We start from the raw sequence: 23,508 nt of genomic DNA, 5'->3' as shown, positions 1-23,508 counted from the left end.
TTTTGTTTGAAGTAACAACCTGCTTATCAGTTGAGAGAGGCAATTTGGAATCTTTCAACTGTCTGTTCATTACTTAAAAGTACCTGGTCCAATTTTACATTTATTGCAACCTCTCTATCAGGAAACCCTAATTTCTCTATCGTGTTAGTATCCTTCAGAGAGGTATCATGCCGAATTATGTGCTCCTGTGCGACTGTCTGTTTTTCCCATCATCTAAAAATTTAAAATAAATAAATAAATCTAATTTAAAAGCTGCTGTATCTCCCTTTTAAAGATCAATGTCAGCAGCCTGGGAAAAGACCCCTATTTCCCCAAAATGTTACCCAGTTCCTAACAAACCTAAAACGCTCTTCCCTGCACCATCGTCTCATCCATGCTTTGAGACTCCGGAGCTCTGCCTGCCTCTGGAGTCCTGCGCATGGAACGGGAAGTATTTCTGAGAATGCTACCCTGGAGATTCTGGATTTCATCTTTCTACCTAAAATCCAAAATCTGGCTTCTAGAACCTCCTTCCTGCACCTTCCTATGTCATGGGTGCTCACATGTACCAAAACAGCCAGCTCCTCCCCAGCACTATCTGAAATCCTATCTATCGGGCCGATTCAGTAAAGTCCGCGGGAGAGCGGGCGAATGCCCGCTCTCCCGGCGCGCGCACAGGCCGCTCTCCTGTGCGCACGATTCAGTATGCTAATTAGGCCCGGCGGTAAAACCAGGTAAAAGGAGGCGCTAGGGACACTAGCGGGTCCCTAGCACCTCCTTTTGGACCAGTGTTGGCTGTCAGCGGGTTTGACAGCAGACACTCAATTTTGCCGACGTCTGTTCTTGAGCCTGCTGACAGCCACGGGGGCTTGGAAACCGGATGCTGGCAAAATTGAGCATCCGGTTTTCGACCCAACAGCCGTGGGCCAACTTCAAATTTTTTTATTTTTTTTTTTACACTTTTGGAAAGTTTCGGGACCTCTGACTTAATTTCTGAAAGCAAAATGTGAGGCTTGGCTGCACATTTTGTTTTCTGAATCGCGCGGGAATACCTAATAGGGCCATCAACATGCATTTGCATGTTGCGTTTGCTATTAGGTTCGGCGGGTTGGACGCGCGTTTTTCTCCCCTTACTGAATAAGGGGTAAGGGAAAACGCGCGCCGATTGACAGGTTAACAGTGCGCTCCGTCGGAGCTCCGTCGGAGCGCACTGTACTGTATCGGCCCGTATGTGATGCATGAGATCTGCCACCTTCGCACCAGGCAGGCAAATTACCAAGCAATCCTCACATCCACCAGTATAAGATTTCTCCTTTAAATGTTATCTTTTAATGAACATTTTTCCAATTCTTTTGCTTTTGCAATGTGCACATCTTAAAACAAATCCTCTCTCCTTGTTCAGTAAAATAAGAAATATTTTGGTTGTAAAATCATTTTATTGATACAAATAAACATTTGAATAAACTCCCTTCAACCTGTAATATAAGCAACTATGTTATATGTAAAACAATTTTTTTAAGGCTTCAAAATATTTTCTATTCAATATTTCATTAGAAGTAAGCTGAAATGTAGAGATCTTAAGCCTTCGAGAAACACCAACTATGTAATTCAATTACAGATTCTCCCATTCAAATCCACCATACTCAAAGAACTTGGCAGAAAAATATGCTTCTTTTGGATGCTTCTCTTTTTATTGTGCTTATTCATAGTGCACAAAGTTAAGTGATTCAGTTCTATGTACAAGAACAGGAAGGTAAAAACCATACCCAAGCATCTAATATATATATATTTTTTGTTATAATTTATACAATTTGTGTTATTGTGCTCTGTTAATATAATTACAATGTGCAATTGCATACAGAAAGAATATAGAGTGTATATACATATACACAGAGAGGAATCTCGTGCAGATTTGACACAACATGTCCAGCAGTACAACTTAATCTGCCGAGCAGTGATTTACTAAGGTTAGACAATGTCCAGTTAAACAGGATTTTCCCCACCTCCCCCAAAGCCCTATGCAAGACATTCATTCCAGCTGCTTCTGGGAGCTTCAAGTACAATATATGAAAGGAAACATATTCTGACTTTAGCACAGACAAAACGAGGAAATGCAGGAAATGTAAAAAAAAGTGACAAAATTAAGGAAGTAGAATCTTGATTGTTGCCTCAAGCTATCATTCATTTTTCTAGAGAAAAACGCATCCAGCATGAGACGATGGCTGGTAAGTAGAAGAGCCTTGCTCTCAGCTCATGGTTGCACCCTGATTGTTATTAAAGATCGCATAATTATCAAGCATCTAGGTTAACTACATTTAGATAAAAATAAACTCTCTATCGGCTTCCTCTCCAGAATCGCTGGACTTGTTCCCGTCTTTAGTTGCGGGCTTCTGCTTTAGATCTTGGCACTCATGCTGCTGGTGTCCGGGGCTTCCTTTTGGAGATGTCTCAAATATGGAAGGTGACCTCACTATTTGTTTGAAACAAAAAGATAAAGTCAAAAAAGATGCTTTTAAACTGTAACAGAAAAGATCACCATATAAAAACTGAACATTTTGAAAGCTTCCACTCCAACTAAAGGCTCATATAGTTTGGGTAGTAGTAGTGTGAAATAAGTAAAAGACTTTTCTAGATAAGTTAAGATTTTTCTAGATCAGAGGTCCCCAAATCCAGTACTCAAGGGCCACAAAATAATCTGGCTTTCAGGATTTCCACACAGAATATGCCCAAGGAAGACTGAAGGCAGTGCATGCCAACCTCTCACATGCATAATCTTTGCGGAAATCATAAAAACTAGGCTGCTCTGCAGCTCTTGAGGACTACATTTCGGAACCCCTTCCTCTAGGTTACCGAGTGCTGTGATAAACATATTTTGTATTGAACCCTTGCATTTTGTGTTTTAAGATATAAGATTTCACTGCACTAAATTCAGTTTACAAAACCCCACAGAATCTTGGGATCTTGCACATATCACGCCGAATGGGTACTCTGGTTCAGTGTTTAAATATAAGGCGGGACTATACTACTAAAAGTATCCCATTTCTTCCAAACTGTAATAAATTACTTATAAATAGCAACAACAAAAAATTAAACAGTTTCTGGGATCCTTGTCCAACATCAAGGTTAATACCTTCTAAGCAACTCCTGTCTAAGAAACTAACAATACCAGAGAACATTTTCTGGCACTAAAGAAATGCACATTTTCTCATCTACAGAGGAAAGCCTTTTCTACAGAGTGACAAATCTATGAACTGTGCTTTCTGATGTCCTGGCTATAACTATGCACATGTTTAAGAGAACATTAGAATAGTTTAGAAATAGCAACATGATCAATGGATCTCATTGGGTCATCTCCTAAGATTTTAGAGGATGATCCTGTCAGATAACCTTTTGAAACCATAAGGCAATTCTCTTCCTTAAGAAACAAAATTGGGACAAAGAGCATTTCTTTTGCTTTTCCCTGAATCACCATGAAAGAGATTTCAATAAGGGAGCTGAATGCGGCTGAGAATAATGCACTTGGGTCTTCCTTCAGTCTAACCAAAGTTATCACTATCTTGTGGGTGAATTTTTCCAACATATTAGTAATAATTTATCCTGCAATATCTGGCAGTTATGACACTGATTGCCAAAAAATTAGTTCCACGCTTTTATCTTTTTTTTTTTTTTTTTTAACAATCTAAAGCCCATTAAGCTAAAATCCAAGATACAAACATGAAGCTCTAAATTAAAGACAATATAATCCAGCCAAATCAAGAGTATTGTACACAAACTGAAAATGGGTTAGGTGCATTTTCATTTTAAAATTATGTATCTGGTTTGATAATTTCTTAATAGTTAAAAACCCTGTTTGGATCTACATCAAACTAAAAAAAACAAAGAATAACTAATACAGATCTGATATCTGTCTGTCCTCTGGAGATGCCTGGCTGGCTGATGAACTTCAATTACTTTCAATGGAATCAGCAAAAAAAGTTTCCTTACAAATGGACTGAAGGAGATTTAAGGCTGATCCTCTTCCTGCCTACATGAAATGACCGTAAGAGACGCATTGGGGGGGGGGGGGGGGGGGGGGAGGGATGCAGTGTTAAAGCTCCAGTCCTCATGGAAAGACTAAAGATATATATTTTTAATAAGAATACAGAAATTTGTAAATCTTTTTCTCCCTCCTGTCTGATCCAAAACATGTGCTCTTATCTTTTACTATTCACCTTTGCCTTTAGTTAATTGACACAGTGCATTTTTTCATTTGTAGGCACCTTCCTGTCTGACCCAAACAGAAAAAATGCATCATACAAACCGTGCCAAATGAGAACAAGAGGGCCTAACCATGCATGGAGGCAGCCAAATATTAAATTTGGACCCAGTAGTATATTTAAAATAAGATTTCCTACAAACACAAAACTGTATAATTTTTACTAAGGTGCTTGACTATGTGTGCGCGCACAGGTATTTTTCAGTCCGCACAAACCCGTTCTATTTTAAAGGATAATATATCTATTTATTCTAACCAGAGGCATACATTTATGTTTGCATCCATAAATACTTAAGAATGTGTTTTAGTAAAGAGAGATTCATGTATTTTATTTTTCTTATGACTACAATGATTTTTGTTAAAAAGCTAACATTAAAGGTTAGCCAACTCAAAAGTCTGCTAGGTTGAAAAGTATTAAAATACAGCATTATAGATAGAAAGGGAAACAAAAACCACATTTTCTTTTAAATCAGGTCTTGGAAAGTGCCAAAAAAAGCACTTTTTTCCTTCCCCATCAAGAATTTGAGCAGAGGGTCAATGTGGCACCCATGAGAAAGCACTAAATACCCTGTTAAGCTTTGTAAAAGTGGATACGGTTCTCGTTTCTGTAAGTGCCTTTTTGAAATAGCTTTTACTATTACGCTCAAAGATATAAAGAATTAGTTACAAATGTCACTCCTATGCAGTTAGAAACAGTATTAGGCAACAAATTTTTCAAGAGCAAATTGCACTACTTATTGCCAACACCCTATTCATAGGTTTCAATGGATGTGAAACCCATTCGGCATGCCACTAACAGGACTAGTTTAGAATCCACGTTTCATACCCAATGTGTGTTTAGAGTTGAAACTCAGTAAAGAAAGTTAGCCCTTTGATAATGAGTCTTTCCAGTAGCATCAGAAGCTCCCTGATTTCCTGGCTGCATCCCTGTGCCTAAGGCACCACCTAGTGTAAGAGAAATTTATAAAACTCTGTGCATAAATAGGATCAAACTGTTTTAGTGTGAAGAGTTGTTTGTGTGCTTCCAAATATTCCACAGTCATGCATTTTAATAGCTCACAGTGCAAGTCATGAGCCCTGCAAGTGAAGGCAAAAATGACAGTTTTCCAGAAAGACCAAAAAAATCTCCAACACAAACAAGTTTTGCCTAAACAATCAAGAAGTACAGCATATCCTAGACCAGTGGTTCTCAGCCCAGCATTTCCCAAACCTGTCCTGGAGGACCCCCCCCCTCGCCCCCGCCAGTCAGGTTTTCAGGATATCTATAATGAATATGCATGAGGGAGATATGCACACTGGCTTACTTCATTCCGAGACAATCCAGTGGGAGCACTGAGACGAGAAGATCACTTTGCTGGTGGCTGAAAGGAATCAGTAAATTTTTGCTTGGGACATTTTCTTTTTTAAAAGTATTGGGGCGAAGTTAACTGTTTGGGAATATTATTTAGTAGGGATGTGAATCGTTTTTTGACGATTTAAAACAATCGTCAGATATATTTTAAATAGTCAAAAATAGTTAGAGCCGCGATACAATAACAATTCCCCCGATTTATCGTCAAAAATCGTAAACCGGGGGAGGGGGGGAGAGCGGGAAAACCGGCACACCAAAACAACCCAAAACCCACCCTGACCCTTTAAAAGAAATCCCCCACCCTCCCGAACCCCCCCAAAATGTTTTAAATTACCTGGGGTCCAGTAGGGGGGGGGCCCGGCGCGATCTCCCACTCTCGGGCCATGGCTGCGTTAAGAGAAATGGCGCCAGTGGCCCTTTGCCCTGACCATATGACAGGGCAAAGGTAGCGCCGGCGCCATTTTGGTTCCTGTGACCCGACGTCACGAGTGCAGGAGATTGCTCCCGGACCCCCGCTGGACCCCCAGGGACTTTTGGCCAGCTTGGGGGGGCCTCCTGACCCCCACAAGACTTGCCAAAAGTCCAGCAGGGGTCCGGGAGCGACCTTCTGCACTCGGGCCGATTTGCAAATATTCAAAATGGCTCCGGCGCTACCTTTGCCCTCACTATGTCAACACGAAACTGTGGAGTTGCCATTTAAAATGAAAAAATTATACCACAAAAACGTTTGTGTGGACATTGAATTTTTTCTGCATATTTTCTGTTGTCTGCTGTGATTATCTGCATGCAGAAGCGCTCCTGTTTGCTGTTTGTAAAAATCTTTAAGCCATTTGTTTGGCTTTAACTTTAAAGTCCACAGTATCAGAACACAAATGCCGTAGCCTTAAAAATTAACCGACTGGGAGATTGGTTTTGAAATTAGTAGGATCGGAAACTGTCAAATCTTAAAAGATTATTTCGCTCATTGGTTTGCAATGTATGCTGGTAGTCAAAAAATTGTTTTGTTTAGTAATGAGAAAACACAACTTGGGCTTCAATGGTAATTGATCGTAAATTTCAAAAAATAATTTAGCGTATTAAGCCACCGGTGAAACTAACAAAGTAGATGTGGATCCATGCCATCTGACAAAAATGTCATTTATATACTGTTTCCAACATTTTAATTGTCTGCTCCAAAGACAATTTTGAATATATGTAGACTCAAAATCGGCAACATAAGATATTGGCCACATCAGGGGCCATAGAGGAATCCATGGTTGTTCCTCAAATCTGGAGAAAAAAAAATTTGTTTTCAAATGAAAAGTAATTTTTGCTTAAAGTGTTCTAAGAGTTGCACGATGTACTCAGAAGGAATCCGCTGTGGCCGTGGACGAGTGGATAATAACTGGGAAACAACTGCGATAACTTGATCCTGAGGAATAACAGTATACAAGGACTCAGCGTCCAGAGTGATTAATAGCTAGTCTGTTTCAATAGTTGTAGATTGTAGAAAATGTAACATGTAAGTGCTGTCCTTGACGTAAGATGGCGCAGTTGACACAAAAGGTTGTAGGAATTTGTCCAAAAAAGATCGAGATAGGTTCAAGAACCGAATCATTGGCAGACACAATAGGCCTGCCAGAATGGTCTAAGTTCTGGTGAATTTTGGGAATTACATACAATACAGGTATTCTTGGATGTTTATTGATGAGAAACTCATTCTCACGGGCTGTTAGAAAACCCCGTGCATATCCACAATCAACCAATTGGGTCACTTCTGACAAAATTTCAAAAGTAGGATCTGTAGATAATTGTTGATAAAAGTTCGTATCCATCAACTGATGGTTAATTTTACGAACTACTAAGGATCACTATCGCTCCCTCTTATCAGCCGGCGCAAAGCGTTGGATTCAGTTCACATTATATTAAAGAAATGATGTAATCGAGAACGTTCAATATCTTGATCATCACTAAGAACTAATTCTTGAAATGTAAGTATCGCAGGATCGCCCGGAGGTGGGGGACACAATGAGATTTACTTTTAACTAACGAATTTTCAAAAGACTGATTAGGGAATTTTTCAAAAACTACTTTGCATTGCAACTGTCTGATGAATTTAAAGAAATCGCACCGAAAAAGAAAAGGGTCATGACGTTGTGTTGGTACATAATTCAATCCTTTATTAAGTATTCACTCCTCCTCTTCAGTTAGCAGGCATCCAGATAGATTGACAGCAGCAGAAGGAATGCTGGAAACTATGTTTGAGGATACTGATTTGGAAGGTAATTGGACAGAAATTGGGACCATGTCCGTGGTTTGTTTCAATCTGACTGGTTATAGTTGCGACCATGGGCATTCTGGCCTCTGTGCTGGGGCTGTGGAGGATAATCCCCAGGCAGTTGTTCCTCATCACTGTCCGATGAACTGTCAGATAGGCTAAAGGAGACATGTTTAGCTCTTTTGACAGGTTGCTCTCTGTTAAGCCACGAGTAATAATAGGGCCCTTCGGGAGCTGAAGTAAGTTGTGAAACAAAGGTAAAAAAAAAGAAAAAGGTAGGGTTTAGGGGTGGTGAGGAGAGGGGAAGGGGAAGGGAGGTTAGGTAGGGGGGGTAGGGAACTGAGGAAGGCTGGAATGCGTCACCTCGCAGAAACTGCAAAAATAACCCCCCTCCCCCATGCGTGCCACCCACAGGTATGTGCATGGATTATAAAATCTGGCACGCATGTGCGCACAGCTCACAGATTTTCCACCATACGCACGCAAGGTAGAAAATTGGTGCGTCCATGTGCGCGTGCCACGCACAAGTGGAAAACCTACCTCTTAGTGTACAATAATGTTCACTATCTAAAGGTTACGTTCCCTAGTTCTTTTAGGGGGATGTTATCTATCTTAATGTTAATCTTGTTTACAAAATGTTTAACATGGAGCAATACAGAAAAGTAATAATTTCTCATTTACACACACACCTTTGGATATGTCCTATTAAAAGTAATAATAGTATGACAAATGATTACTCGGGCATCAATTAATAATGATTTCAACTTACCACAAAAATGGTTCGCAGAGATACTAATTCATGCATATTAGTTTTAACCAACTTATAACTTATACTGATTTATCTACAACAGTTTTAATCCTTTTATTCATCAAACAATATTTGAGATCTACTAAGCTTTTGTGTACATTTTCAACAAGTTTCCTATCTATCCATTTTCAATCAAACAGCTATCAAAAGCTGACATAAGATTCCATGGATCAGCTTATTTAAAATTAATTTACGCTAACAGACACCTTGGGGTAGATTTTTAAACATACACGCGCGGTTTCTGACACGCATATGGACCAATTTTATAACATGCCATTGGCCACGTGCACATGTGCGCGTGGCCAATGGCACGCGCACATGTGTGGGTGGCATGCGCAAGGAGGGGGGGGTTGTAATTTCCGAGCGGCGATGCAATTAGGCCTTCCCCAGTTCTCTCCCAGTCCGCTCCAATTAAGGAGCAGACTGGGAGGGAACTTCCCTAACCCCCTGCCTAACTTTCCTTCCCCTCTCCTCCCAACCCCCTAAAGCTAACCTACCTTGCATGAACTTTTTTTTTATTACTTGCTGCTCCTCGGGAGCAGAAGTAATTTATGTGTGCCGGCTGACTGCCGGCGCTTGATTCCCTGGGATAGCGGCTAATGACCATTGTCCCGCCCCCGTCTCTCCCTTCCCCCCAGTCTGTCCCTTTCTCAGGGTCCGGCACTTGTGTATCGCCACTTACGCACGTGGCTGGGCCCTTCTGAAAATGCACAAGGTGCGTGCATGGCCGATTTAAAATTCGGCTATTTCCTACCTTATTCCTGTTAATATTATTTATTAATTAATAGGGACACATACACACATTCATTTGTCAGTGTTCCCTATTTATTCCCTAGGCTTTGGATGTTTTACTAGGCCTCTGAAAAGCCAGGCACAGTGCAGGTCTTCTCTCTCAGAAATTCAGTTTAGGACTCCCCACGGTATTCTAAACTGTAAACTACTAAGTAAGCTTCAAGGAATTCCTACTTGTGTGTGTCATTAAGAAAAATAGTACATTCTCTATTTATTTTAGTAAAATGAGAACTTATATCTTAATTTTAAGCAACCAGGTTATGAGTATGAGTGTTAATGAAATTTTTGGTAAACTTTTAATTTTGTAAAATTTAGCAAAATAAATAGGGGTAGATTTTATAACTGTACGCACAGGCGTACTTTTGTTCGTGCACCAGGCACGAACAAAAGTATGCTGATTTTATAAGATACGCGTGTAGCCGCGCGTATCTTATAAAATCCGGGGTCGGTGCGCGCAAGGGGGGTGCACATTTGTGCAACCTGTGCGTGCTGAGCCCAGCGTGCGCTGCCTGTTCCCTCCGAGGCCGCTCCGAAATCGGAGCGGCCTCGGAGGGAACTTTCCTTCCGCCTCTCCTCACCTTCCCCTCCCTTCCCCTACCTAACCCACCCCCCCGGCCCTATCTAAACCCCCCCTACCTTTGTTGGCAGATTTACGCCTGCGGAAAGCAGGTGTAAATCTGCATGCACCAGCGGGCTGCTGGCGTGCCATTACCCGACCCAGGGGCTGGTCCGGAGGCCTCGACCACGCCCCCGGGCCAGCGCCACGCCCCCGGGCCCGCCCCCGAAATGCCGCGTCACTCGCGGCCCGCCCTCGAAACGCCGCATCACTCACAGCACGCCCCCGACACGCCCCTCCATGCGCGTCCCGGGGCTTGCGCGCGCCGCCGAGCCTATGCAAAATAGGCTTGGCGCTCGCAGGGGGGGGGGTTTGGGGTAGGTTTTCGGGGGTACGCGCGTACCCCTTTGAAAATCTACCCCATAGTTTTTAAAAGTGCTTAGGTTTCAGAAAAGTAAAGTTACGCTGACTTTTTACTATAAGAACGTTTCAGTAAAGCTCTGTTTTCAAGGAGTCTCTATGGAAACAGCTTCCTTTGCTTCTGTTGCTCCAATGCCTCAGCTAATGGAACTCATTTTTATGAGTGTCCGTGACTGAATTTTAAAATAAAATGAAATTAAACCAATGTTTTTCAAATAAAATAATTTTTCCCACAAAAATCAAAACAAACACCTTAACCTCATCCATTCTTCATTCACAACATTCCTATGAGCTTTATTTCTCTGAGAATCCCTCAGAATTCTCCCTGAATCTCATGGTTAAAATTAAAAATAATTTTAATCAAATTTGAAAATATCTAAAGTTTTTTTTTTTTTTTTTTTTAGAACTTCCTAGATGTTTACCAATCCAGGAAGTGCAGTGTGGGTGACATCATCTGATGGAGCCCGGCACAGAAAACATTTGTCAAAATTTCTAGAAGGTTTGACCAGTGTATCGAGCATGCCCAGCATGCAATTATCTGTGCATCTACATAAAGTCCCCCTTCAGTCTCGTAACAGAGAAAAAATATGAGCGAAAAAATAAAACAACAAAATGGAAGGAGAACCCAACTCTGCGGGGTGGCAGGTGGGATTCCTGAGGACTAACATCCTGCTATCCTAGGAGAACACCTGTTACAGGTACGCAACTCGGATTGCTTCGCAGAAATGACCTTAGCCTATGACCTGACCATAGCCCACAACCACTGGCCATCCTTGCTTGCCACTTGCAGCCTGACATCGGAGCCTCTCTTAAGTATACACCTCCGTGACTGTCACCTAAGACCTACCGACCCCTGGAACCCGAGGAGAAAGGTGTTGGTAAAGGGGGTCTTTGATATTGTATGAATATTTTGTAAATATAAGATATATTATGTTATGATTTTTTTATTTTTGGTTAAAGGGTTGATGATTTATGATATTGATATATATCTTGTATTTGTTTTTTTTTATTACATCGCTGTATTTATGTACATTTGAAACTACGTGTATAGGCTATTTAATAGCTAAATAAGCCAAACAGCTAATTAGGTCATGTAATCCTGATCTTAGTAGACCATGCAAGATGGAAAACTCGTGGTAAGGAAGAGATGGGAAAAAAGAGGAAGAAGATAGGAAGAGATCATGATGAGAGAACATAGTAGCAGTGAGACACACTTGTATTACATGAAGCAATTAGACAGCAGATTATCTATCTGTATTTTTTCTACACCAGATGTTTTAGACTTTAGCCAACCAGTAAACTGGGAAATAAAGTTAGTATGTTTTCCATAAAAAAGCAGAGTTCAGATGTTTTGGTTTTTTTTTACCTTACTGAGAGATCTGGGAGAAGCTTGTCTCCAGGGAGCAGAATGTGGTAAATTATACACAACACAGAGGTCTGGAGTGTACCATATCTGAGGTTCCCTGCATTACCACATCTGCTTAAGGACACACTCCAAGAGCATGACCACACCCAGCGCTGGCTCTTCTTAAACAATCTGCTGGCGAGGGGGGAGAAAATAAAGAGTCACCTGCAGCAGGTGAAAGGGATGTGGGGCAAAGAGGGTATTACTTGTTCCCATGTGCATCCCTTTTAACATCAGTTGATTTTGCTTTATTAGTTGATTTTATAGTTCTGAACCTGTGTTATAATTGTTACTGAAATCTGTTTTAAGTTTTACTTGATTTTATATTGCACGATGGTTGTTTTATGAAATATTTTTTGTACTTTTATTGTTGAGAAATATGTCTTTTCATTATAAATTGTTTTGATTCGTTTTGAAAGGCAGCATAAGAGCAATAAATAAACTAAAACTATATAAGTCACACTTATGCTGCTGTTCATCACTGGCACACTGTTTCCCCACGAATGTGGCTGTCCATCATGAAATGTAACTAGAACATTTTTGGAATTTAATGCAAATTGTACTTTTTGGGGCAAAACCCCCTCATTACTGCCTTGAAATGTCTTAAGACATCAGTATTATACATATCTACCATGCTATTTTGTAATATTCTGAGCCAAACAAGGCCCACTCAATCTTCCCAACTGTTTCCATCCACACTGCTCACACCAAGGCTGCATCCCAGGTATGAGCCACACATGCTTGAACACCTGCAAGATATCATGCCTTATCTAAGTCAGATTTGTTCATTTCCTTCTTTGGTTCACTACTATTTTGAGTAGATGAGCATACTTAAATCACCTGGGCGTCCTCCCATACTTTTTATCCAACCCCTCAAAGCCTGTTCTTACTGCTGCCCCTATACCTGTCTCCATTGTGCTTACATTCTGTCACTGTTTTGTTTCCATTACCTCTACTGGTAGGTTATTTATTTCATTAGTAGTTTTTTTTTTTTTTTCTTATAACGCCCTACGTGCAAATACCCAGAATAGTTTACAGCTGAACATTTCAGGCACTCTTCTCACAAAAGTAGCATATACTCTATTTCCTCTGAGCCTCCCTCCCTCCAACTTCATATTATGATTGATTTAAATTAAAAAGGTTTTCTCGTTTACTGAAGCCTGCTAACCAATTTGAATGCTTCTATCATATTTACCCATTTCGCTTCTATCTTTCATTAGATACATTTTGAATGTCTTAAACTTCTCTAGGCAGGACTTGTCTTGCATTCCCTGTATCATTTTGGTAGCCCTTCTCTGAACTACTTCCATCCTCCCCATCCAGAACAGAACAGATAATTCAAGTGAATTATGCAATGCCACCTCCATTCTGGTGATATTTCTACTTATATTAACTTGCCTATCTTTTAGGTCCTTTTTCTCTTCCTTCCTTCGGTCGTATTTCCAGGTCTCCTTTTCTGTTTCTGGTGTTATTACATTTGAGCGAGAGAGGGCGAACAGTTCAGCTTTTATGAACGTGCGTTCTTTTAAAAACTCTGGTTTACAATGGTCTCTGCTACAGACGTACACAGAAGATGCTTCCTGACAATTCTAGAAAAGGTTTTCTAACCAGAAGTGAATCGCCTTGATCTACTGAGGGCTACAGCTTAGCGGGAGAAGTGTCCCTAAGCACACACATTTCTCATTTGGAATGTTCTTAATGCTTTGGGTTTTTGTACACGCTGAATCAATTACTGTAAACATGGCTAAGTAGTGCTGATGCTTTATGGAGTCTGCAAATGAGAAGCCATGAAGCAGTAAAAACAAAATGAAGCAGAGAGCTATTCCTTTGAGAACAATGGTGGCCTTGTAGTACATTGGAGTTAAACCTTTTACCATAAATCAGGGAACTGGTTTTACTATAAAACCTCCCTTCAGTGGAAAAAGCCCAAAGATCACTAAGGGATGCAGGCTTTAAAAAAAAAGAAAAAAAAAAGAAAAAAAGAGACAGCTGTAGATTTAGCAGAGGAGCAGTGACAGAAATTAATGTGGTAAAAGGACAGTTACACTAAATACAGCTCAGACGCTATTTAGTTCTTAAAAGGTTTAGTCGTCGATATTCTTGAAGAAAAAATAAAAACAAATCAGAACTATTACTGAAATCTTATAATTTAGTTTCAAATTTGCAAATTATCAGCTTGGCAAAGGAAAAACAAGGTTTAAATTTCTTGTGCGCCAACAGCCAAGATCCATTGATGGGAGGGTAATTATCTATCTACTTTGTGTTTGTAAGATTATTTAAGCATGGTTTTATACAGATTGTGATACTGCTTAATTATATTTGGTCTTGAGCACTGGTTTGGAAAGGATTAAATTATCTGTCATTACACTACCGTTTATCATCAGGTACGTAGAAATACGACATGATCTGTAATGCAGTGGCAGAGAATAGAGACACTATGGAGAATGCAACAGCTTCTTTAGCTGAGTACCTGTGGCTGTATTTACTGGTGATCAAATTAAAAGGCTGCATTGTATAAGCACAAACGAAACAGCTGTGCAGGTAGTAAACATACTATCCACTCATACACACTCATTTTTAATATTTCCTCTATCTGCTTGATATTGTACCACAAGGTCTGTGCACTCTTCTGGCAATTCGAGGTTTGTGTTGGGGTAGACAGATCCCAAACAATCGGGCCGATACAGTACAGTGTGCTCCGGTGGAGTGCACTGTTAGCCCGCGTTTCGACGCATTTTTGACGCGCTAGCTTTACCCCTTATACAGTAAGGGGTAATACCACGTCGAAAACGTGCGTCCCAACCCCCCCGAAACTAATAGTGCCCGCAACACGCAAATGCATGTTGATGGCCCTATTAGTTATTCCCGCGTGATCCAGAAAGCAAAATGTGCAGCAAAGCCGCACATTTTACTTTCAAAAATTAACGCCTGCCCAAAGGCTGGTGTTAATTTCTGCCGGCACCGGGAAAGTGTACAGAAAAGCAGAAAAAACTGCTTTTCTATACACTCTCTGACTTAATATCATAGCGATATTAAGTCGGAGGCCCCAAAAATAAAAAAAATAAATTTAAAATCGGCCCGCGGGTCGGAAGACGGACGCTCAATTATGCCGGCGTCCGTTTTCCGAACCCGTGGCTGTCAGCGGGTTTGAGAACAGACACCAGCAAAATTGAACATCGGCTGTCAAACGGACGGACGCTCAGCGGCAGACTCATGATGGCGGACCGCCCCGGGTATTTGCCACCCAGGCCGGCCCAGGACATGTCACGTGGTCTGCCGAGCGCGGCTCTGTCATGGCCACGCACTGCAGACCACGTGACTGGAGCGATCGGCCCACTGGGGGATGCCCGATCCCCCGATAGGCCAATCCGCCCCTGCGGACGCTCAATTATGCTGGCGTCCATTTTCCGAACCCTTGGCTGTCAGCGGGTTTTTCTCTGCCGCGCACTGCAGTGGTCTGCAGTGCGCGGCCAGAACAGACGATGGACTTTATCTATGGACTTTACCAGCAAAAATTGATCTGGAAGGTCCACACTATACTGCATAAGATAAGTGTACCTTTTGCTAGCTCCCAGACATGGGAGCAACTTACAAAATATCTCTTAGTGACCAATGATTAAAAAGACTCCTGCTGCTGAAAGCTCTTTTCTGAGCCTGTAGCTCTCGTAGCCTATTCTCCTGTAGGCATGATATATGAGGTCACGTAGAGAAATACTATATAATTTTCAACCCATTAAATATAAACTCAGGATCTTTATATTGTGTATGATCAGCAGTTTCCTGTTTATTTAGGATTCCATTTCTTCTTGCGTATATGTTCCTGCATGCTCGTTTGCAAGTTACCATCCCTGTAAATTAGGTTCTAAATCTTTTAAGGTGAAAAGAACCAGATTAGTGACAGAGAAACTTGTTTATTTCTGCATTCTTTATGAAATGATTAAACAGTGCTTTGGATACTATCATCATGTACACTAAAAACAATAGCAAATAATCTCTCTTATATTTGGCCCAGGTTCATGATCATGACCTGCTTACCTTCCTGAGAGAATGATCTGCTAGTAGGTTGGGGACTGCTCTGACCATCTCGCTCCTTATCTGATGGGACTCTCTTGAGAAGAGGAGGCAACAGGGCAACTTTGGGGGAACCAGATGCAGACGGAGAATCTGGCATATCCTCTGTTGGAAGGAAATCATATGCGTCATTCCCATAACATCAGTAATTTTTAATATTATAAAGTATATAGACAAGAACTGGTATAAAAACATTTGCAAGATTCTTCTGGTTTCTTATATAATAGAGAAATTACTTACTTGATAATTTTGTTTTCCTTAGTGTAGATAGATGGACCCAGGACCAATGGGTTATGCTCCCCTGCCAGCAGATGGAGACGGAGTCAGATTTCAAAAAGCTGACACCACCCTAGATACACCCCTGCAGTGACTTCAGCCATTCGGTATTCTCATCAAAAGCCACTGTGGACATACTATTGAAAAAACAATTTAAAATATGATTTAAAATGGATAACCGTATCTGTACTCAACCAAACACTGAACCCTAGTAAGAATATAGATGCCCTGACCTAGGGACTGGATGACGGCTTACCCCTAATCTCTTGGAATACATATCCACTCTACGAGCAAATCCTTGGCACCGTTCTTGGGCAGGATGATGAGTCCATCTATCTACACTATTGAAAACGAAATTATCAGGCAAGTAATTTCTCTGTTTCCTAGCATGTAATCAGATGGACTTAAAACCAATGGGATGTACAAAAGCTATGCTCGATCGGGGCGTGAGGCTACCTGCGGTCCAGTTACACTGCCCTTGCAAAGGCTGAATCCTCTTAGGCTTATACGTCCAGGCGATAGAACCTGTTGAAGGTGTGCAAGGAGGACCACATCACCGTTCGGAAGATATCGACGGGAGACAGAAGTCTAGCTTCTGCCCATGAGACCGCCTGAACCCTAGTGGAATGAGCTTTAACTTGAGAAGATAATGGCTTGCCTGCCTCCATATAGGCTCCCGTGACCACCTCCTTAATCCAGCGAACTATGGTAGCCCGCGAAGCTGGTTCGCCCCGCTTCTTTCCACCGTGAAGAACAAACAGGTGGTCTGTCTTTCGGACCGGTTCTGAAACTTCCAGATACCGCACCAAACGTCTACTGACATTCAAATGACGGAGGCGGTGTTCTTCCGCGTCCTTGTGCTTATCTAGGGATGGCAACGAAATGGACTGATGCAAATGAAACTCCGAGACTACCTTGGGCAAGAAGGATGGAATGGTACGAAGCTGTAACGCTCCTGGAGTCATCTGGAGGAACAGTTCCTGACACGACAATGCCTGTAAGTTCAGAGATGCGACATGCCGAGCATATAGTCACCAGGAACACCATTTTCAAGGTTAATAAACGCAAAGAAAGAATGTGCAGCAGCCGAAAGGAGGGCCCTGCCAAAAATTCTAATACTAGATTAAGAATTCACAAGGGAACCTGCCACCCTAGGGGTGGCTGGAGGTGCTCCACAACTTTCAGAAAACAGATCACGTCTTGATGAGCTGAGAAGCGGGTTCATTCACCTCACCCCTAAAACAGGAGAGCGCTGCTACCTGGACCTTTAAGGAGTTAAGGGTCAAACCTTTATTCAAGCCATCCTGCAAAAATTCCAGAATTAGTGGGGTTTTGGCCGCCCGAGGGGGGACACCGCGTTCCTCGCACCAGACCTCAAATACTCTTCAGACCTGCACAGAAGCTAGGGACGTAGAGAACTTTCACATGTGGACTAAGGTGGCAATTTGTTGTGCAGGTGGACCCTTGGACCGAGGGGGAGTTGGCGCTACCTGTGGGGAAGAGCCCCACAGATAGGCGAAGCTGAAGACAGGCAGAGACCCCTCTGGAGCTTCACCACTACCAGCCCACATTCCCCTTAGGTTGAGCCCTTGGGTGCCAGGGCTGGCTGGACTTACGTAGGGTCTCTGTGATGATGGAGGCAGGAGACGTTACTCATGGTTGGATTCCAGGCAGGGGCTGAAGCAGCCAGCATGCTCGTGGTTGGTTTCCAGGCAGGGGGCGAGGCAGGCGGCGTAACTCGTGGTTAGTGTCCGGTCGAATGGTCAAAGCCAAGGAGGTCCAAGAAAGCAAAGAAGGGGATGAGGAACTCAGGAACTCCCCGTAGCACTGACGAAGCAAAGAGACCTGTTGTCAAGGCGAAGGCTGGAAGCAGAGTCCGGGCTTTAGTCCTGCAGAGCACAGAATTCCCCCCCTGCTTAGAATTGCCAAACTCTGCATAGAAAATAGCAGAAAAGACCCCGGCATGCCTCGAATGGAGCACGCAAAGACAAAGGCCGCGTGTGCCGCGGGACACACTCCGCTCATGGCGAAGATTAAGGCCTGGGCACGCTGTTTGCAGTGAAAATGGAAGGCCCCCATGTGCCACGAACGGAGTGTGCTCCGCTGACAGCAAAGATGGAAGACACCCGTATGCTGTGAACGGAGTGTGCTCCGTTCGCGACGAAGATAAAGGCCCCGGTGAGAGAGACTGTGTGTGTGTGAGAGGAGAGGGAGAGAGATGTGAGAAAGAAGAGGCGGTGAGCAGGGAGAGGGGTGTAAGAGAGGGGAGGGGTGGGAGAGAGCTTGGGACGTAAGAGCAGGGGAGGGATGCTTGAGTGTGGGTTTTAGAGAGAGGGAGCCTATATGAGGAGATTGTGAAGGAGTGTGTGTGAGAGAGACTGGGAGCTTGTAGGTATGAAAAAGGGATCGTGTGTGTGTGAGACAGAGCCTGTGTGAAGGGGTGCGTGAAAGAGATGTATGTGTGAGAAAGGGAGCCTTTGTGGGTGTGAATGCAAGAAAGAGGGCCCTGTATGAGGGGATGTGTGTGTGTGCGCGAGAGTGAGGGAGCCTGTATGAGGGTGTGAGTATGTGTACTAGAGAGAGGGAGCATATGTGTGAAAGAGGGAGCCTGTGTGAGGGGCAGTACTGAGAACGGGGGTCAAACTCTGGGACTGGTGATAGAGTGGAAGGGGTTGAGCCTAGAGGTGGAGGGGAGAGATACTGGCAGGTGGAGGAGTTGGGGCCTGAGGGGGCAAAGTGGCCAGGGGAGTAGGGAGAGCAAGTGGAAGGGACACTCTTACAGTGAATTTCTAGGGAAATTCTGCTCAAAATATTTAAAATTCTGCATCTCTAAGTAATAACTTTTTTCTGTATTAATTTAAAATGTAATTACTTAAAGACTGTCATGTAAATTGTGTTATTTTGACCAATATAAAGTTTGTAGAATTTAAAGTTTTTTGGCGCAGAATTCCTCCAGGAAGAGGCCTTATAAAGGTCTGAAGGACTGATGTGATCGGGGAGGGCAAATGGCATTTTCCCGCCGCGAGCCCTTTAAATGACCAAAGGAGGCTCGCGCATGCGCCGAGGGAGCAGTCCTGTGCTGGAGGAAGTCGGCGGTGTCCCAACCTGCGGAGGATGCAGGGACGGCGTCAGCTGGCGGCTCTTAGCTGCACAAATTAGGGGAATTGCGTCAGCAGTGGCTCTCTGCCGGGGAGCCCGGGCCTGCTTCTGAGGTGGAGGTAGGTGAAGCCGGTCATGGGGCTCTGTAGCTGGTGAGCTTAACACAATTACTGTCGCAGAATATTCTTGCTTCATCAGGCGAGCCTTCTCAAGGGCCAGACCGTAAAACAGAATTGAGCGGATTCTCATGAAGGACCGGTCCCTGCGCGGTGGGAGGCACAGGAGGTTTTTCTCCACCAGGAGTCTCCGCATACCACGGACGCCTGAGCCAATCTGAAGCTACTAGGAGAACTAAATCCCCTGTGGTGCTCGATTCTATGAATGACCCTGCCTAGCAGGGGTCACGTAGGGAAGGTGTATAGCAACTCTTCTTCTGGCCAGGTCTGAATGAGAGTGGCTATCCCCAGGGACCACTGATCTTTCCTGCGACTGAAGAATCTGGGAACCTTTGCATTGTCAGATGTGTGACCAGCAGGTCAATGGACGGGAGACCCCAATGATCTACTACTAGCCGAAAGGCTTTGGCCGACAATGCCCACTCTCCTGGATCCAGACTCTTCCTGCTTAGAAAGTCTGCTCTGACATTGTCTTCTCCAGCAATGTGGGAGGCTGAGATCATCTGTAGGTTATTTCTGCCCATTCCACAAGGGGATCTATCTTCTGTGACACTTGCTGGCTTCTTGGTTCCACCCTGGTGGTTGATGTAGGCTATGATCGTTATGCTGTCTGACCTTACACGGACCGCTTGAGCCTGAGGTCTGTGACTGAATTGTAGACACGCCAATCTGACTGCCTAGGCTTCCAGGAAGTTGATGTTCCAGAGGGCCTCTTCCTCGGTCCAATGTTCCTGGGCCATCAGTTCCCGACAGTGAGCTCCCTAGCCCCAGAGGCTTGCATCTATTGTGAAGACCAGCCAGTTTGGAGAGGACAGGGGTACACCCCTGCTCAGATGAGCTTCCTGCAGCCACACCACTGGAGCCGAGAGCATTCTCCCATCGGTAAGAACATGCCATGCTGGGTCAGACCAAGGGTCCAACAAGCCCAGCATCCTGTTTCCAGCAGTAGCCAATCCAGGCCATAAGAACATGGCAAATACCCAAAAACTAAGTCTATTCCATGTTACTGTTGTTAGTAATAGCAGTGGCTATTTTCTAAGTCAACTTAATTAATAGCAGGTAATGGACTTCTCCAAGAACTTATCCAATCCTTTTTTAAACACAGCTATACTAACTGCACTAACCACATCCTCTGGCAACAAATTCCAGAGTTTAATTGTGCGTTGAGTGAAAAAGAACTTTCTCTGATTAGTTTTAAATGTGCCACATGCTAACTTCATGGAGTGCCCCCTAGTCTTTCTATTATCTGAAAGAGTAAATAACCGATTCACATCTACCCATTCTAGACCTCTCATGATTTTAAACACCTCTATCATATCCCCCCTCAGCCGTCTCTTCTCCAAGCTGAAAAGTCCTAAACTCTTTAGTCTTTCCTTATAGGGGAGCTGTTCCATTCCCCTTATTTTGGTAGCCCTTCTCTGTATCTTCTCCATCGCAATTATATTTTTTTGAGATGTGGCGACCAGAATTGTACACACTATTCAAGTTGCTGTCTCACCATGGAGCGATACAGAGGCATTATGACATTTTCTGTTTCATTCACCATTCCCTTTCTAATAATTCCCAACATTGTTTGCTTTTTTGACTGCCGCAGCACACTGAACCGACGATTTCAATGTGTTATCCACTATGACGCCTAGATCTCTTTCTTGGGTTGTAGCACCTAATATGGAACCTAACGTTGTGTAACTATAGCATGGGTTATTTTTCCCTATATGCATCACCTTGCACTTATCCACATTAAATTTCATCTGCCATTTTGATGCCCAATTTTCCAGTCTCACAAGGTCTTCCTGCAATTTATCACAATCTGCTTGTGATTTAACTACTCTGAACAATTTTGTATCATCTGCAAATTTGATTACCTCACTCGTCGTATTTCTTTCCAGATCATTTATAAATATATTGAAAAGTAAGAGTCCCAATACAGATCCCTGAGGCTCTCCACTGCCCACTCCCTTCCACTGAGAAAATTGTCCATTTAATCCTACTCTCTGTTTCCTGTCTTTTAGCCAGTTTGTAATCCACAAAAGGACATCACCACCTATCCCATGACTTTTTTCTTTTTCCTAGAAGCCTCTCATAACGCCTTCTGAAAATCTAAGTATACTACATCTACCGGTTCACCTTTATCTACATGTTTATTAACTCCTTCAAAAAAGTGAAACAGATTTCTGAAGCAAGACTTGCCTTGGGTAAAGCCATGCTGACTTTGTTCCATTAAACCATGTCTTTCTATATGTTCTGTGATTTTGATGTTTAGACACTTTCCGCTATTTTTCCTGGCACTGAAGTCAGGCTAACCGGTCTGTAGTTTCCCGGATCGCCTCTGGAGCCCTTTTTAAATATTGGGGTTACATTAGCTATCCTCCAGTCTTCAGGTACAATGGATGATTTTAATGATAGGTTACAAATTTTTACTAATAGGTCTGAAATTTCATTTTTTTAAGTTCCTTCAGAACTCTGGGGTGTATACCATCTGGTCCAGGTGATTTACTATTCTTCAGTTTGTCAATCAGGCCTACCACATCTTCTAGATTCATCGTGATTTGGTTCAGTCCATCTGAATCATTACCCATGAAAACCTTCTCCAGTACGGGTACCTCCCCAACATCCTCTTCATTAAACACTGAAGCAAAGAAATCATTTAATCTTTCCACGATGGCCTTATCTTCTCTAAGTGCCACTTTAACCCCTTGATCATCTAACAGTCCAACTATAAGAACATAAGAACAAACATCATAACGCATGGTAAGTGGAGGCAAATCAAATATTCTTGAGACTGCGGGTTGCAACGTGACAGTAGTGAGTGTTGAAATGGTCGCATGTGTGCATGCCCATGGCACTACCTCCAGGATTGCTGCGATCAAACCAAGAACTTGGGGATAGCTCCACACCATCGGGCGTATCATACTAATCCACTGACGCATTTGGGATATCAACTACCTTATCCATGTGGTTGGAAGGAAGACCTTGCCCTGCTTGGTGTCGAACCAGACTCCTAGATATTCCAAGGACTGGGAGGGCTTGAGACTGCTTTTGTCCAGGTTTATGATCCAACCGAGTTCCTGAAGCAAGGAGGTCATCTTGTTGGTCACCCGGAGACTCTCTTCCATGGACTTGGCCTGGATCAACCAGTCATCCAAGTATAGGTGCACCAGGATTCCCTCTTTTCTCAATGCTGCTGCTACAATCTCCATAATCTTGGAAAATGTTCTAGGGGTGGTGGCTAGGCCAAAGGGCAGGGCCCGGAACTGATAATGGCGACCCAGTACAGCAAAGCATAGGAAATGTTGGTGTTCTAAGGACTGGAATATGTAGGTAGGCCTCAGATAGGTCCAGGGAGGTAAAGAACTCTTGCAATTGTACGGCCATTATCACAGAGCGTAGGGTTTCCATGCGGAAATGTTTTCAGTTGATGCTCTTGAGATTCAGGATGGGGGGGGGGGGGGAAGGAACCTTCCCTTCTTAGGTATGATGAAATAGCTGGAATAACGCCCTGTATTTTCCTGGGGCGCAGGTACTGGGATTATAGTCTTCATCCTGAGGAGCCCTAAAAGAATAGTCTCCACTGCCTGCTTCTTGTGCTGGCAGTGGCAAGGAGACATCATGAATATGTCCCGAGGAGTGCTGTGAGGGAACTTCCCTAACCCCCTGCCTAACCTTCCTTCTCCTTCCCCTCTCCTCTCCTTCCCCACCACTAAACCTAACCTACCTTTCCTCAATTTTTTTATTTTATCACTTACTGCTCCTCGGGAGCAGAAGTAATTTACATGCGTTGGCCAGCTAATGATCGCTGTCCCAGATGACCTCCGTCCCGCTCCTCCAAAACCACACCCCCTGTGCAGCCCCTTTTTCAGGGCCCGGCACTTGTGCATGTATTGGTACTTATGCGCCTGGCTGGGCCCTTTTGAAAATGCACGCGCAGGGCCCGGCCCCACGCGTAAGTACCGATTTTTACTCATGCCGGGCTTTTAAAATTCGGCAAATAGTGTATCTAGATTTTCAGGTGGTGTTTGACAAAGTTCCTCATGACATCCTCATCAGGAAATTAAAAGGTCAT

General features: G+C 43.2%; 1 protein-coding gene across 2 annotated transcripts in view; it reads right to left on the bottom strand.

Annotated features, from left to right (window-relative positions):
- Positions 1–1,286: 1,286 nt before the first annotated feature.
- CARMIL1 (capping protein regulator and myosin 1 linker 1) overlaps positions 1,287–23,508 on the bottom strand; it is a 511,281-nt gene continuing 489,059 nt past the window's right edge. Inside the window, exons 36-37 of one of the 2 annotated variants that reach the window (XM_029590792.1) lie at positions 15,859–15,999; positions 1,287–2,449 (exon numbers count right to left, since the gene is read on the bottom strand). In XM_029590792.1, coding sequence (XP_029446652.1) covers positions 2,295–2,449; positions 15,859–15,999 — 296 coding nt within the window. In that variant the 3' untranslated portion in view covers positions 1,287–2,294. The remainder of the gene's footprint in view (positions 2,450–15,858; positions 16,000–23,508) is intronic. The other variant, XM_029590793.1, reaches the window with a different exon arrangement.

This window comes from Rhinatrema bivittatum, chromosome 2 (assembly GCF_901001135.1).
Source record: "Rhinatrema bivittatum chromosome 2, aRhiBiv1.1, whole genome shotgun sequence".
NCBI classification, from domain to species: domain Eukaryota; kingdom Metazoa; phylum Chordata; class Amphibia; order Gymnophiona; family Rhinatrematidae; genus Rhinatrema; species Rhinatrema bivittatum.
The sequence above is the reverse complement of the archived record's forward strand: the minus strand, read 5'-3'. Positions and strand labels throughout refer to the sequence as shown.